General features: G+C 41.2%; 1 protein-coding gene across 1 annotated transcript in view; it reads right to left on the bottom strand.

Annotated features, from left to right (window-relative positions):
• ELAVL4 (ELAV like RNA binding protein 4) overlaps positions 1-15,545 on the bottom strand; it is a 146,572-nt gene extending 131,027 nt beyond the window's left edge. Inside the window, exon 1 of the mRNA XM_043574938.1 lies at positions 15,447-15,545. Coding sequence (XP_043430873.1) covers positions 15,447-15,464 — 18 coding nt within the window. The 5' untranslated portion in view covers positions 15,465-15,545. The remainder of the gene's footprint in view (positions 1-15,446) is intronic.
• Between the last annotated feature and the right edge of the window lie 824 nt (positions 15,546-16,369).

The following is a 16,369-nucleotide window of genomic DNA, read 5'->3' as shown; positions in this document are numbered from 1 at the left end:
GAATCCAGAGAGGCCCTTCTTGTTCTGACACAATTTAGCTTCCCAGGATTACCTCTTGCCATCTAAGCCCTTCCATGCTACAATGCACTGGCTACATTGCGATGCTTGCATTTTCTCAGCATACCTAGCTCTATCACACACCCATGCTGTTCCTGGTCTCTGGGGCTTTGCATAGAGCCATTCCTTCCACTGGATCTCTCATCTCCTTTATGCACCCTATGCATCCTTGGTTTAAAACTTCCAGGTTGAACAGAAGAAAAACAGAAATCCTGTGGGGGAAAAAACCACCATAAAGGAGGAAACAGGCTGGTACAGTAGGCCTAAAACCTCGATGGGATCAGTGGTTCCAGGTACAGTGGGAGGTTCTAACTGAAAGCCACATTTAACAGTGCAAGAAAAGATGTGTGATAATGAAATAACTCTGTCACTAGGAGCCCATGTCACAATATCATGGGATCCCTACAAAAACAGGTAGACATAAAAAGAGGAAAATGCTTGGGGCACCTGGGTGGCTCAGTCGGTTAAGCGTCTGACTTTGGCTCAGGTCATGATCTTGCGGTTCGTGAGTTCAAGCCCCGCGTCGGGCTCTGTGCTGACAGCTCAGAGCCTGGAGCCTATTTCAGATTCTGTGTCTCCCTCTCTCTCTCTGACCCTCCCCCGTTCATGCTCTGTCTCTGTCTCAAAAATAAATAAATGTTAAAAAAGAGGAAAATGCTTGCGCTATTGACAATAGCCAAAGTATGGAAAGAGCCCAAATGTCCATTGACAGATGAACGGATAAAGAAGATGTGGTATACATATACAATGGAGTATTACTCAGTAATCAAAAAGAATGAAATCTTGCCATTTGCAACAACCTGGATGGAACTAGAGGGTATTATGCTAAGCAAAATTAGTCAGAGAAAGACAAATGTCATTATGACTTCACTCATATGTAGAATTTAAAATCAAAACAGATGAACATAAGGGAAGGGAAGCAAAAATAAAAACTGGGAGGGGGACAAAACATATGAGACTCTTAAATATAGAGAACAAACTGAGGGCTGCTAGAGGGGTTGTGGGTGGGAGGATGGGCTAAATGGGTAAGGGGCATTAAGGAAGACACTTGCTGGGATGAGCACTGGGTGTTATACATAGGGGATGAATCACTGGAATCTACTCCTGAAATCATGATTGCACTATATGCTAACTAACTTGGATGCAAATTAAAAAATAATAAATAAATAAATAAATAAATAAATAAACAAAGGAAAATGCTTGACCAGTGACTGGAGAGAGGGGAGCATCTGAGATCTGGAGGTATGAAAAATGGCAACAAACTCAAACTGGCAGGAGAAAGAGCAGATGCTCCAAGAGGTCTTGTGGGGAGAGCAGTGGTCAGCTAATGAGATGAATGCAGCAAGTCTTAGTACTAGATCATTCCAGATGCTGATAAAGGAACAGAAATCTAGAGACAGGGGCCACAGAGGAAGCTGAAAAACAAGCAGGTCACATGTAGGTGTTTCCAATAGTGGTGGTAGCACAGTGGAAAGGCAGCTTTATAGCAACAAACAGAACAGCATACAATGGCCAGGATATATGGTAAAAGGAGGCATCAAAGAAGAAGAAAAGTAGAAACGTAAGTAGGAGGAGGACATATTATATGATTATATTCATAACAATGATAAAAATATTCAATTTGTGAAAGGTTTATTCAACTATAAAGCACATACCTATGATAGGCATTATTTAATTTGTAGGAAAAAAATAGCCTTTGAGTATGCCCATAGACATAAGAGAGGGACAGAACTGATAGCTTGCCATCTGGTACATGGAAGAATATAGACATACTGGACTCAGTGACAAAGATTTAAAATGACCTCATCTAAGATCTATGAACTGGAGGAGTCTAGGGGACATTCCGGTTGTATTTGTTTAGAACCCAATTGCCCTGCTAGAATGAAAACTCCTTGAGGTGAGAGACTGTGCTTCTCATTCACCACTATTACCAGTACCTAGCACTGTGCCTAACACACAAGGGACACTCCATAGATATGTGTTTACAGTCTTAATAAACAAATGCATGGATGGATGGATGGATGGATGGATAAAAATATCAGCTTACCATATCTGTATCATAAACAAGATAGAAAGCATTTGTCCATGTTTGAACCCAAGTTTTAAAGAAGACAAAAACATCCCTGAATTCAGGCCTGCTGATGACAGTGAGAAAAAAAGTGAGATTCTCTCAAGAGAAAGGTATAATTCATTTGCCTCCTTACCATTCCCGTCCTGTGCATTCTCTTCTAACATCTCTTTTCTATTCACAGCTTGAAAGGTTCTAGGTTTGGGAGTTAACAGGCAAGCAAACAAATGATTCTCTTCATTCATTGATTCAACAAACACTTTTGTAGCTAGGCATGCCACTAGGCACTGGGCACATGGACAAGCAGGAGACAAGCAGTAAACATCAACTAAGGTGGTTGTGGTATGGTAAGACAGATGGTTCCTGAAAGAATACAGAACAATCATGCCCAACTCAGTTTTAGGGGGGTCAGAGAACATGACAGGCATCCCAGATGGCATGGGGCAGGGGGATAAGAAGAGGAAGGGGATGTCCATACCAGGGGTAGAGGAAGTGAGAAATGACACAAATTAGATTCCTTCCCTTTAGACTCTCAGGCCCCCTGCATTCATCTCATCATTGCACTGAGAGCAAAGATTGAAACCATCTGCTTATTTTCCTTGTTTTCTCCACTATATTATGGGTTTCTTGAGAGAGATAAGGGGCTATATAATTCATTTCTTTATTTCTAGAACCCAGCAGAGTTTCTGCCATACAAAGGATACTTAATTGGATAAGAACTTAAAAAAATTTTTAATGTTTATTTATTTTTGAGAGACAGAGAGAGATAGAGAATGAGCAGGGGAAGAACAGAGAGAGAGGGAAACACAAAATCCGAAGCAGGCTCCAGGCTCTGAGCTGTCAGCACAGAGCCCAACGCAGGGCTTGAAACCACGAACCGTGAGATCATGACATGAGTCGAAGTCAGTTGCTCAACCGACTAAGCCACTCAGGCGCCCCAATTGGATAAGAACTTTAGAATGGAGAGGTAACATACCCTAATGGTTTAAGAACATGATTAAAGGCACTGAAACCAATTTAGCTATGAGACCTTGAGCCACCTCTCTATGCCTTGTCTTCCTTATCTGTAAACTAAGGATAATAATAGTACCTACCTGTATCAGTTGTGTCCTCCCAGAAGGAGACACTGAGATAGGGTCAGGGATGCAAGAGATTTATCAATTTATTGTGAGAATACAGGGAGAGGAAGTAGAATTGGAGAGAGGGAGCCTCACACCACAGTAAAGATCAGACAAAGGCTTGGCCAACCCAAAGGGGAGCTCTGGGACAAAGATTTTCAATAGGAGGAGTCCCACATTGGGCAGAAATGGTCAGGTTCTGGTATCTCCACCATTCTCAGTCATTGGCTGGGACTGTCCAGGAAAAGCATGCCCTTAAGGCACTGCAATTGGAGGCTGTTATCTGTGCTCCTTGCAGATAAAGTGAGTTGTCTCTTGAAGGGAGGTCTGAATAGCAGACCTCCATGGTGGCCACAGTACCTAATAGGGTTGTGATCTTCCATTAGTCAGTACAGATAAAACACTTAAAACAGTGCCCAGAAACTTAGAATGTACTATTAAAGTATTTCAGTCTTTTTTGGGAATTATAAACTCAGAACACCATAGGGGCTAGACAGGAAACATAAATGTGTAAATTGGCCTGAGTAAAATAAAAGGGAGAAAGAGGGCCCATGGTCTCTGTAGTTTACCTGAAGAGTACATAATCTACTTAATGATATTAAGATTAAAAACAGTATCAAAGAAAATAGCAACTATTAAAGCCTGGCTAAGATTCAAACTTTGAAAACTTAATTTGTATATAATTTTATGAATAAACAGAAGCTATTATGCAAAGATCTTGTCAATCATTTGTGGTCATTGACAGCTAAGCAGGGCATCACAGGCACTCTGTTTTTCACAATCCATGCTGGTGAACTTGGCCTCTTTGATATGTTAGGAGTGATATTACAATCTCAGAAGGCATCAAGGAATATTGGGGTTTCTTCTGTATTTGGTTATTCAAAGTTTTGATACTTTTTAACGTATGGAGATGCTCTGCTGGATTTGAAACATGTGTTTATTTAAATTTTTCTCCAACAAGAGAAAAAAAGAAACATTACCTTGAATGAGGAATATAAATCATGCTTGAGTATTACAAGGCACTCAGGGTATCTGTCCCTTAAGAAGTAAGCAGACAGCTTTGTCCAGCCAGACTCCAAAAGACAGAGTAGGTGTGGCATGACCAGAGTTCTGGGCCTGTGAGGGCATGGAAACATGAGCTCACAGTGCCACTGGGTTCTGAGGCTGTCTGAGACTTGGCAGATGACAGTGGGAATACTGCTGCTACAAATGGGGTCATGCTGGTAGTAGTGTCACAGTTAGAAGAGGACCCAGTCTAGCACATCCTCAGCTACTGCCTGCCGAGGTTCTCCTCAACATGGTAATAGCAGGAGACTGCTTCACAAAGTCCTTGGTCATTGCTCTGGATCCACCTGGCCCAGGCAAATTGCAACTCTGCCATCAGTGCTTACTCAAGACTTAGCTGCAAAGGGCAATACCACTCACGAGTCCTGAGTGGGGCATACTGATGTACTCTGAGCTTCTGAGGGCAAAAGGAACATGGATACCCCAGTTATACCTGATTATGTATAATAAAGCTTCTACTGGAAGTCAAGCTTTTGACTTTAGATGTCAGGTGCCTGTATAACCATCCTTGATGACACATGAAAAAGTCATACCAATCTCTCTGAACTCTGAATTCTAAGATCTATATAAAGAGATTTGACCATTTATTCTGTTTTTAACTGCACTGATAGTATATGATAGACAAACTTGAGGGCACAAAATAACCTTTATTTGAATTTTGCATCATAGTATAGTATTTTTAAAAATAATTTATCAAGGTGAAATTTACATATTATGAAATTAACCATTTTAAAGTGAACAATCAGTGGCATTTAGTACATTCACAATGTTGTTCTCTCTAGTTCTATTTAGTTCTAAAACATTTCAATCACTCCAAAGTAAAACCCCCTTGCTCATTTAGCAGTTTCTCTCCATTCCCACTCCCATAACTAGTCCCTGGCAACCACCAATCTCCCTTCAAATTCTTTGGACTTTTCTATTCTGGATATTTCATATAAGCACAATCATGTGTCACCTTTTTTATCTGGCTTCTTTCACTTCTTTCAGTGTATTTTGGAGGTTCACCCATGCGGTAGCCTGTACCAGAACTTCATTCCTTCTCATAGCTGAAGAATATTTCATTATATGTATATACCATAATGTTTATCCAGTCATCCGTTGATGGACATTTGACTGTTTCCACCTGATGGCTATCATGAAGAGTGCACTATAAACATGTGTGTACATGTACCTGAATAACTGTTTTCAATTCTTATGGGTACCCATGTAGAAGTGGAACTGTGGAGGTCATATGGTAATTCTATATTTAACATTTTGATGAACCGACAAACTTTAACACAGTTGCTGCATCACTTTATAATCCCACTGGCAATATATGAGGGTTCTAATTTGTCCACATCTTCGCCAACACATTATTATTATTATTAATTTTTATTTTTATTATGGCCATGCTAGTGGATGTGAAGTGGTATCTCATCATGGTTTTGATCTGTATTTCACTAATGACTAATAATGTTAAACATTTTTTATGTGCTTTTTGGCTATTTTTTAACTTACATGACAATCAGGGATACAAATTGAAGTTATAATTCAATTGCATATGGGACTCCTAAATGCAAATAATGCAACTGAGGTGATGATTGAACAGATACCTACCATGAGCTTCACTAAGTTCGTCCATGTACAGGTCATGATAACCACACCACAACTCACTAAGTTCTGGTTTAGTTGTTTTCTTTTCAAACATTGATTGTAAAAATGGGTTTCCATTTCAGAAATCTTATCTTTAAATCAGAAATATGTGATGCCTAAGAAAATGTAAGTTCCACAAGTGCAATAATTTTTATCTATATCATTCTCTCTGAATAAGGTACATACTAAGCACTCAACTAATTAAAAAAATCAAATTGACTATCTGGCCTCAGAGACTGTAACTAAATGTAGATAGTAAAGTAGAAGGATGCATCTACAGTAACTCCTCAGCATTTTTCTGCTCAGGTTCACTGGGTAAATGATGATGCCATAAACTAGGATAATGAACACAAGAACAAGAACACTTATAATAAAGAAATTATCTCAGAAGTCTTACCACTGGTTCAGAGTTCCATTTTTACTTTTGTTCTTCAGTTTTAATGCTCCTTTTATACCACTCTTTTTTAAAGTTTATTTGAGAGAGAGAGAGAGTGAGTGTGTGTGTGTGTGTGTGTGTGTGTGTGTGCACATGCACACACAGGGGAGGGGCAGAGGGAGAAGGAGAGAGGGAATCCCACGCAGGCTCCACTTTGTCAGTGTAGAACCCAATGAGGGGCTCCATCTCATGAACGAAGAGATCATATAACCTGAGCTGAAATCAAGAGTCAGATGCTCAACTAACTGAGCCACCCCGGAGCCGTTATACTACTCTTTTTATGCAGAAAATGTAAGAAAAAAGTGACAGAATCCTCTACAAACATAAGGTAATAACACTGCTACTCACAAACATTTCTCACCTTAATTTTTTGTGGTTTGCTTTTTCTTCTTATAGGTCCTATCCTGTCCTCATCCATGCTGAATATCACTCCATCCCACATATGTCCAATTTTCCATAGGAAAAAAAAAGACTATTATGACAGTCTTTACAGTACAGGTTATCCCAATTTGGTTTGGCAACTTTATTACGTCTCTTCTGTCTTATGAATCAGAGAATGTCCCACTGAACAGAACTTATCTAGAAAAGCAGATAAACAAAAAACTGATCTAGAACTTTTCTAGAAAAGCAGAAAAGCAGGTCCATTGTGATGCCATATGACAACATTTTGTAACTAGAGGACAGATCACTGAATTTTTGTTTACTTCAATCACTTCTCCTTGTAGAGTGTGATTCTCCCATTTCAAAAATCAGAAAAAATAATTCAAACTTACTTTAATTTGGTAAAAATGTTTGATACCACTTGTATTTTGAAATTATTTTAGTATAAAAATATTATAACCTTGAATAATATACACCTGAGAAGAACAGATCACATCTTCAGAGGAGAGAGAAATACTATTTCAACACACAGTAAGAGTGTCCCATGTATACTAAAATTTTTTCTTCTGCCCTATCTCTCCAAACAACATAGTAATTTGACTTCAAATTACAGTATAGTATTACAGTTAGTATCATTTTCCCCTCAACAAGTGATAGCATGAGTGGACAGGGAGAGTTTGTAGTACAAAACACTCACTTGTAATACAAACTTGGGATCTGACTTCTATTATTACAGTTATGCACCAGGCACTTTCAGGAACACTAGCTCCAATGACCTGAGTAAGATCCTCAAAACTGCTGCTTCCCAGATGACCCTTTGTTGAGAAATTCATGCTGTGAGAACTAAAAGATCTTTAATATCAGAGATGTAGGGAAAAGATGGCCAACTCATCTTCAGGGGGAAAAATAAAAGAAAAATCCCTTCTATAATAGCAGCAGAGCAAGCTAATACAGGTCAACCACAGGTGTCTATACATTGAGTAAGAGGCCAGAGTTGTACAGAGTCCTACTCAGGCTTCTAGCAGCAAAAACATGACTCCATGGCATGGACTCCCTAATTAGAAACTCTAGTTGATGACAACCCCGAATTTTTGCTTTTTATCTTTTCCTTGCTACCACCCTCACCCCATCTTTCTGACATTTTTTTTAACGTTTATTCATTTTTGAGACAGAGACAAAGCATGAATGGGAGAGGGTCAGAGAGAAGGAGACGCAGAATCCGAAACAGGCCCAGGCTCCGAGCTGTCAGCACGGAGCCTGATGCGGGGCTCGAACCCACGGACTGCGAGATCATGACCTGAGCTGAAGTCGGCCGCTCAACCGACTGAGCCACCCAGGTGCCCCAACATTTCAATTCAAATCAGTAAAAACAACTTCAAAACTTTTCTTATAAAGGTTTTGGTTGAAGGGCCTTATACTAAGTCATTTGCTCAATAAATATTTGTTGATTGTCCACTAAGTAGAGGGTCCCAGAACTCAGTAAAGGGTTCACTAAGTAGAGGGCCCCAGAACTCAGGAGATAGAGTGATGAATAAAATCCATTTCTGTCCTTGGGGTGCCTGGGTGGCTCAGTCAGTTAAGCATCTGACTTCAGTTCAGGTCATGATCTCACAGTTTGTGGGTTTAAGCCCGTGTCGAGCTCTGTGTCTCCCTCTCTCTCTGCCCCTCCCCAGTTTGTGCTCCCTCTCTCTCTTTGAAAAATAAACATTAAAAAAATTTTTTTAATCCATTTCTGTCCTCAAGGAGTTTGGCTTCTTTCCTCAAGTGTGGCAATTCTGCCTGCAGGGGCCACAACGTTTCATGTGATGATTTCCAACAGAACTCTGATGGGTAAGTGGTTCTCCTGACAGATACTGGGGCTCAGGGCAAGGGTAGTTGATTTTGTAGGCAGAGAGAACAACAAATGCAAATAAGCAAAAGCAAATATGAAGCATGTTTGGTCAACTGCAAATGATTTAATATTGTAGCAAGTGGAGGATTTGAATTGGAGAAAATCAAGGGGGATGAGGTTAAATATAAAGGTAAGGATAGATGGAGAATGACAAACCAACAGCTTGGGCTTTATCCTGTGGAGAGTGGGGGACAGGGAGATCTAAGTTGAGATCTACAACTTTGAGACAATGTTTGGTGCTGGGGAACAGTTGGAGGGGAGGAGACAGGAAGGTAAGACAATGTGTAAAGAGGACTTCATGGTAGACCAGTAGAGAGATGAAAAAGGAAAATCACAGATTATTCACATTGTCCTTATTTTTCATCACCCTGAAAAACCAAAAGCAGTCTAATTGCTTCCTGATGTTGTCTCCATGCTTTTCTTATGAAGATATGATATGTTAAGGATTTTGTCTGGGGGCAAGAAAGTGAATAATATTTCTTTCTAAAGAGCCCTATTCTTTACAAAAGCCTTTCCACATTTAAGGAAATATCAATAAATAATATCCCATATAATATACTTTTAACCGGAGACCAAAGTAGAAAGGCTTTTCAATAGTATCCGCCAGCTGGAATATATTCCTCTGTGGTATATTTAAAATTAATTGTGCCTCTGAGTCACAAAAATAGGATTCAAGTCCCTATTCCATCATTTACCAGATTTCTCTCATTGACAAGTCACCCAACTTCTCTACGTTGTCATCTTTAAAGCTGTGCCTCAGTCAGGGTCCCAGACAGGAAATGGAGGGCACACTCAAAGCGTAAAATTAGGCAGGGTTTAATAAGAGAATTCATCAAGGGAGATGAAGCACCCCAGGCTGGCAGAAGTGGAGACCCTTTGCCATCCCTTAGACCTTAGAAAATCCAGAGAGAAAGCTACAGTTGTAGGATGGTAGGGGTTGTGGCCTTCACACACCACTATTAACCAATAGCCTAGCACTGGAACTCAATTTCTTTCTGCCCTCAGATATCCTGCTAGTACACCACTGGCTGAATCCTTCCCAAAGCAAAAGGACAATGGACCTCACAGATGCAATCTATGAAAGGCAGCCTCCAAATCCACAGAAAGGATGGGGAAAAGGGTAGAGAGTAGATCTAGAGAGCAAATGGAAGACACTCAGTCCAAAAATGTAATAATGGCTCTCCACCTTCACATAGATTTGTTGTGAGGGACAAATATGTAAAAAAAATGCTTCATAAACTGTAAATAAAGTAAACAAATATGATAATTATGTGATGCATCCAATAAGAAGTAAACAAGAAAATGCTATGGTGTGGGAATCCTGAGGTTGACACATCTCAAGCTTTCCAATCAAAAGTATCCCCTACACTGGAATTTTTACTTTCTGCTTAAAAATTTAAGTCATGAGGACACAAACCAAATTGAAAAGGAATTTTTCAGTACCAAATGTTTAAGTCGAAGTGAAAAATTGATTCCCTAGTGAGGTCAGTGTGACAACAGTAAGGCAAGACTCAGTCATCTGCACATCAGCATCTCCATGTTAGTTTCCTGCCCTTCTCCTTTCCCAGCTCCAATTCTAACTTTTGCTGGTGCCAGAATCAGCAACAATTCTAGAAGTGATTCCATTTTTTATTGTGGTTCAGAACCAATTCTTAAAAGCACCAATACATTTGTTAAAGAAACATTCAGGAAGCATTTGCAGAGCCCCTACAATGTGCGTAGTATATAAGTTAAACATCTATCTACTTAGCAGTGTATGATGAACCACGACAAAATTTATTCAGCATACAAACATTATAATCCAATTTATAATCTTTTTTTCCTTCTTGTTCACTCCTCTCTAGCCTAGAGTGACTTTCTTGCTGTTCCTTGAAGCCTTCTAGGTACACTCCTGCCTTAGGGCCTCTCCTCTGGCTGTTCCCTCTGCTTATTCTCCAGGGAGACATATGGCTAACTTCTTTACTGCCATCAAGTTTGTTCAGATATCACCTTCTCAATGAGGCCTGCTCTATTCAAGATTGCAATCCCCCACCCAAGCTCCTCATCTCCTTTATCCTACTGTACTTCCTCCAAGCCCAGAGCACTTATAACCTTCTAACATGCTATATAATGTACTTGCTTATTATGGCTACTTTTCATGTCTATCTCCCCTTGCACCCTTATTGACAGGGATATTTGAATGTTGTTCACTGCATTATCCCAAGCACCTACAACTGAGCCTTGCCCATACTGGACACTCAACAAACATTCGCCAAATGGATGAGTCAGTCAATTATCTGATCAATCATGTGAAATGAGGCTCAGTGATATTAGCAATTTTTTTCTTAATGGAAATTTTTAAAGTCAAAAAAAGAAAGGTTTGTTGGCATTGCATTCTAAGTCTAATAGCCTCACCTCAACTATGATTTGTTCCAAGTTTTTGCTTGCAGGTAAAAACTGATACAAGTGATGATTAATCCCCATTATAATTAAATATAAAAGCTGCAACATTTCTGTTAAAAGAAATTTAAGATCAAGAATAAAGCTGGTACTATAAAAGATAGTGTTTGTAATTAACACGCTGTGGATAACTGTAAACTCTATCATTATACAAATAAAATGTAAAAATTCTTAAAGCAACTGGGAACACTGCAGCAGCTGCAACATCAACACTAGCCACTTTGCCAGTTTGTTCAGAGGCTGTGCAAATTAGCACAAACTGATAGTAACACACAGAATGCATTTGAGAGCCATTTTTGCACAACATAAGTTTAGTTTTTTTTTTCTTTAGATAAAATATCATATCCTGATGCATGAACATGAAGAGCCAAGATGAACCTCAAACTGGTAAGGGGAATAAACCATGAGGTGGGCAATTTAGGTACCTCTGAGTAAACTATTTTTGATTTAAGGAACTTTGATTTAAGGAACTTAAGGGCTTTGATTTAAGGAACAAAGGTTGTTTGTGCAGTAAATTTGGGTCCATAAATTCATGGTTTGAATATGTACAAAATATGTATAAAGGTATTAGTATAATTATTTTGTTGGAGAGATACCTGGAAAGTCAAACAAGAGCTCAAAAGACAGCACTAAGTATAAAGGTATCAGAGGAGTAAGTGGTTTCTTTCCAGAGAGCCAAACCTTCTACCTCCGTTATCCAAAGTACTAAAAAGGCAGAAAGATTAGGACGCTGCTGTATAGCTATCTTTCCCAATCAATGAAGGACATGATTTTTAGTGGACCCATGCATGGAATACTCAGCTTAGACAATGACCCTAACTCTGCCTCAGTTGTAATTGGCCTTACATGTAAAAGGTGTGTGTGTATGTGATGGATATGTTTGGGTTTCTCACTGCAGTAGGGAACTACACCATTTAGATCAAAATTGAACTGTTCTAAAACAAGAATCAAAATCTGACTTGTTTCATATTCTATTGTTGAGTTATTTTGAAAGAACCAACACAGCTTTTTACTAGATACCATGTGTTGTGGGCTGACCTATAACCTCCCAGAATTAATATGTTAAAGTCCTAAACACTTACCACCTCAGAATATGATTATTTGGAGATAAAGACTTTAAAGAGGTAGTAGTTAAGGTAAAATGAAGTCATACGAGTGAGCCCTAATTCAAATATGAGTAGTGTTTTTATAAGAAGATGTGATTAGGACACATACACACACAGAGAAAAGACCATGTTAAGATAAAAAGACAACCATCTTCTAGCCAAGGAGAGAGGCTTCAGGAAAACACCTGTTTTTCACATCTTTATAGTGAATTGACATTAAAATATACATAATGTTGATTTCTGACCTCCAAAAAAGATGAATATGAATCTATCAGTTTTAATAATAACATCTAGCATATATCAGCATTTACTACATGCCTGGTGCTGTGCTAAAAACATGTTAGGTATCTCACTTAAGTATGAACGATACAAAGAATTTACTGAAAGCAAGAAAAGGGATAGAAAATGACTCTGGCCTTTCAGGAACTGTGCCTACTTGATGGATATATTATGCAAACAAGTACTACTGGATCAAATAAAACATTTTAATCTGATTTTAAAAAGCTATTTAGTAAAAACTAACGCTATATGTACGTTTCAAATTACGTAGCATCTCAGCACAAGCCACACAATCATTCTTCTCCATAGACCATCAGTCCTGCAACAACCTGAAAAATGAGAGTGCCTTCTATGACCCAACATAAACTTATGAAGAACATATGCTCATATGCAGAGAGGCCTCTGGAAATGAATCACTAGATTAAGCAGAATTAGGTTGGTATGTCAGCTACCACCTCCATAAAGATATATACTTAACATATTGGGAGATTAATTTTCTTAATTAACTTTATTGAGATGTAATGCACATACAACCAAATGCACACAGATCTTAAGGGTTCAGTTTTGATGAGTTTTGACAAATGGATACACCCTTCTAATCAACACCCCAATCAAGATATAGGATATTTTAATCACCCCAGACAGTTCCCTCCTGCCCTTTGCAGTCAAACTCTCTATCCAACCATAGGTAGGTAGGTATTTTTAAGTAGATATAGTAATAGTGATGGTAATAGCTATTGCTTAATGATAGTGAACAACAGGAGTATTTGCTGAGTGCCTAATGCCAGGCACAGTACTTATATAGTATTCTATTTAATTCCCTGTTGAAGGTTGGTATTATCCCTGTTGATCTACTGGGAATAAAAAGGGAGGGATGGTAGGACCAATAAATTAATTATGCAAGGTCAGATAACTACTGAGTCGTGAGATGAGACCTGAACCAAGAACATCTGAATTAGAATCCCTTATGTTAAACTATATTGCCTCTACACAAATGCTAAAGTGTTCTCTGTTAATTCAAAACACACACTACACAGTGGAATTAGCGAGGCCACCAGTTCTACATCACAGCCTCACCACATCCAAGTACCTCATCTTAACAAGCAAGCAAAGGCTTCAGGGTCTAATACTAATGATAACTAAAGAGGATTACTTGCAAATTCTTTAACTGAAAACCTGCTTGTAAATCCCTCACATATTTCTAAAGTAGTTGGGAGAGGGGGAAAATCCTCTATATAGGTGGGTGGGTCACAACTCCATCAGTCCCAAAGAATGGTTAGTGCTTTAGAAAATGAATGGAAGGAATCCAACCATCCACTTGTTCTTAGTCAACCACAGTGCCACAGCCCACTTTACCCAAGGACCACGAGGAAAGGCAGCGTGCAGCACTGCACTGTCATTTTTTTATGGATTCGTGGAGGCAAACATCTGGATTGAACCTTTTGATTCTTCATTACACTAATTTTATTCAGTTTAAAATTCTACCCACTCACATTTACAAAACACTTCACACAGACTACTTCCCTCATGAATGAAGTTCCATTCAAAACTTTAAAACATCAAACTTATTCTGAAATGACTGAGGTTAAAACTTATTCAGTGTCAATTTGCAAGTGTTATAAAATATAAAAAACTAGGCACACAAATGCAAGACAGAAAGGGAGGCAGCCTCTTTAAGGGATACTACTAAAATAAAGCAGCTAGGGGTGCCTGGGTGGCTCAGTCCAATGAGCATCTTGATGAGACTCTTGATTTTGGCTGAAGTCATGATCTTGAGGTTCAGGGGACTGAGCACCCCCCCCCCGCCGCCCCCCAGTCTCTGCACTGACAGAGCTAAGCCTGCTTGGGCTTCTCTCTCTCTCAAGAAATAAACATTTTAAAAAATAAAATAAAATAAAGCAGTTAGGTAAGGGGCACAGATAGGCTTTCAGGATCCCACAAGGCTCCTGCCAAACTGCGTTATGGAGGCAGTATTTGAATCCCCAAGAGGAGGATTTTATGAGAATTACCACCGTTGAACGATACCAGCTAACACCTTGGGAATCAATAAGACTCACTTTTCCCCAAACCTGGAGGTGTTTCCTAGAAGCCCTTACCCTTGGTTTCCCTATAGTCTACCTAAATCCCTTAAGATATGTTGGGGGAGGGGAGGTTCTCTTCCTATTAGAAACGAATTCATCTCCCGTAAATTAAAGACTTCAGGACGTGTGTTTACTGAATCCCCAACGTTTGACAACCCCCAGCCCAAAGAGAAAACAACAATCAGAAAACACTGATAGCCCCTAGCCAACACCTGAGCCTTCTTTTTCCTCCGCTAAACGAGAGCAGTGCTTAGTGAAACAGAAGCGCCCTCTCAATCTCATCCAGAAATATCCCAAGCCCAGGTCCACAGCTGCCAGTAATGGGGGGAAACCATTGGAGAGTGCAGCTTCTCAACAATTAACGGGAGTCACACTGAGAGACAGGCCCCCGGAGGATCCATGCCCGCTCGCCCAGCACCCTGGGGCCTTGCTCGCTCGAAGCCGCCCGGACTTTTTGGCGCCACCAGCTAGTTCAGCAAAACCACTCCGAGGACAGCTCTCGAAAGGCGCAGAGGGGAGTGGCGCAGGGCGGCGGCTTCTTCGCGCGGGCACAGCCCGCAGTTGCGGGAGAGAAGGCGCGCGCCCACCCAACTTTCGGTTGTCTCCCCAGAGGCCAGGGGAGTCTCGGGAGGCCAGCGGGGGAGTGACCCGGAGCCCAGCGGGAACAGAGCTGCCAGATGGGCGAGGGAGGGGTCTCCAGGAGTCCTCCGACCAAAGGCGCGCGGCACGATTCCCAACTGCAAGGGCTCCCACTCCCTCCGTGGGAATCGGGGCGGCCGGACTGGGCGCCGGGGGCAGCCGAGTCCCGGCCACGTGGCCGCGTGGCCGCCGGCTCCCGTGACAGCGGGTGGGCGGGGCGTCGGGGGCGCGGGGCCGATCAGAGGCGCGGCTACCTGATTCTTGAGGCGCATCTTCCTGGCGGTGCGGTCCGGCAGGAGGCGGCAGCTGCTGGGCGCGACACGGCGAGCGGGGCGCGGGGCGCGGCGCGCGGCGCGCGGGGGTACGTCCGCGGAGTCGCACAGCGCTCGCTAGCTCGCTCGCTCGCCCGCCCAGCGCGGCGCGTCCGCTTCGCCACCCCCGCCGCCGTCGCTGCCGCCACCCCCACCGTCGCCTCCAGGGGGCGCCCCGCGCGAGAGACGGAGGACTGGCCCCTGTGAGGCAGGCTCCCTTTGTGGTCCTGGCGCTTGGCCTGGAATCTATGCTGGAAAAGGTGAATGAATAAAACTCCCTTTCCTCCAATACTGCTGCCTGTTCTTAAATTTTAAGCGTGGTAGCTGCTTTGCCGTTCATGTCTACCAACACCATTTGGACCAATGTTATTGGCAAAACGCTGTGCTGAGCCTTGAGAGTTTACAAACTTGCCCACTTTGGAATCCTTAGGATAAATCTTACCCTTTGTGGGAAGGCACACTAGGAACATGGCCTGTCTCCGGCAGGCAGTGTGGGCGCTTTAAGTTGGTCCCTCAAGCCATGTTTAGCTAGTTGACTCCTGTCCAAGTTATGTCCAAAGAGAAGTGAGAAATGGAGACAATGAATGACATCACTAAACCCCAAGCAAAATGGCCAACACTTTAGTGCTCTATAATTTAAAATAAATGTGTTAATGATAATTTAAGGTTAAACTGTTTGTTGGCCTGATTTGGGAGAGCCCTTCAGTTTTACTGTCTGGCCTGCTAAACCACGCCAGAGGTTTGAATAATATACAAAGTTAGTTCCATGCTGGGTAATGTGATGATAATTAAAAATGTGGGTGGAGGGCACCTGGGTGGCTTAGTCGGTTGAGCTTCCGACTTGGGCTCAGGTCATGATCTCATGG

Source organism: Prionailurus bengalensis, chromosome C1 (assembly GCF_016509475.1).
Source record: "Prionailurus bengalensis isolate Pbe53 chromosome C1, Fcat_Pben_1.1_paternal_pri, whole genome shotgun sequence".
Lineage (NCBI taxonomy): Eukaryota > Metazoa > Chordata > Mammalia > Carnivora > Felidae > Prionailurus > Prionailurus bengalensis.
Note: the sequence above shows the minus strand (reverse complement) of the source record. Positions and strands in the feature narration are given on the sequence as shown.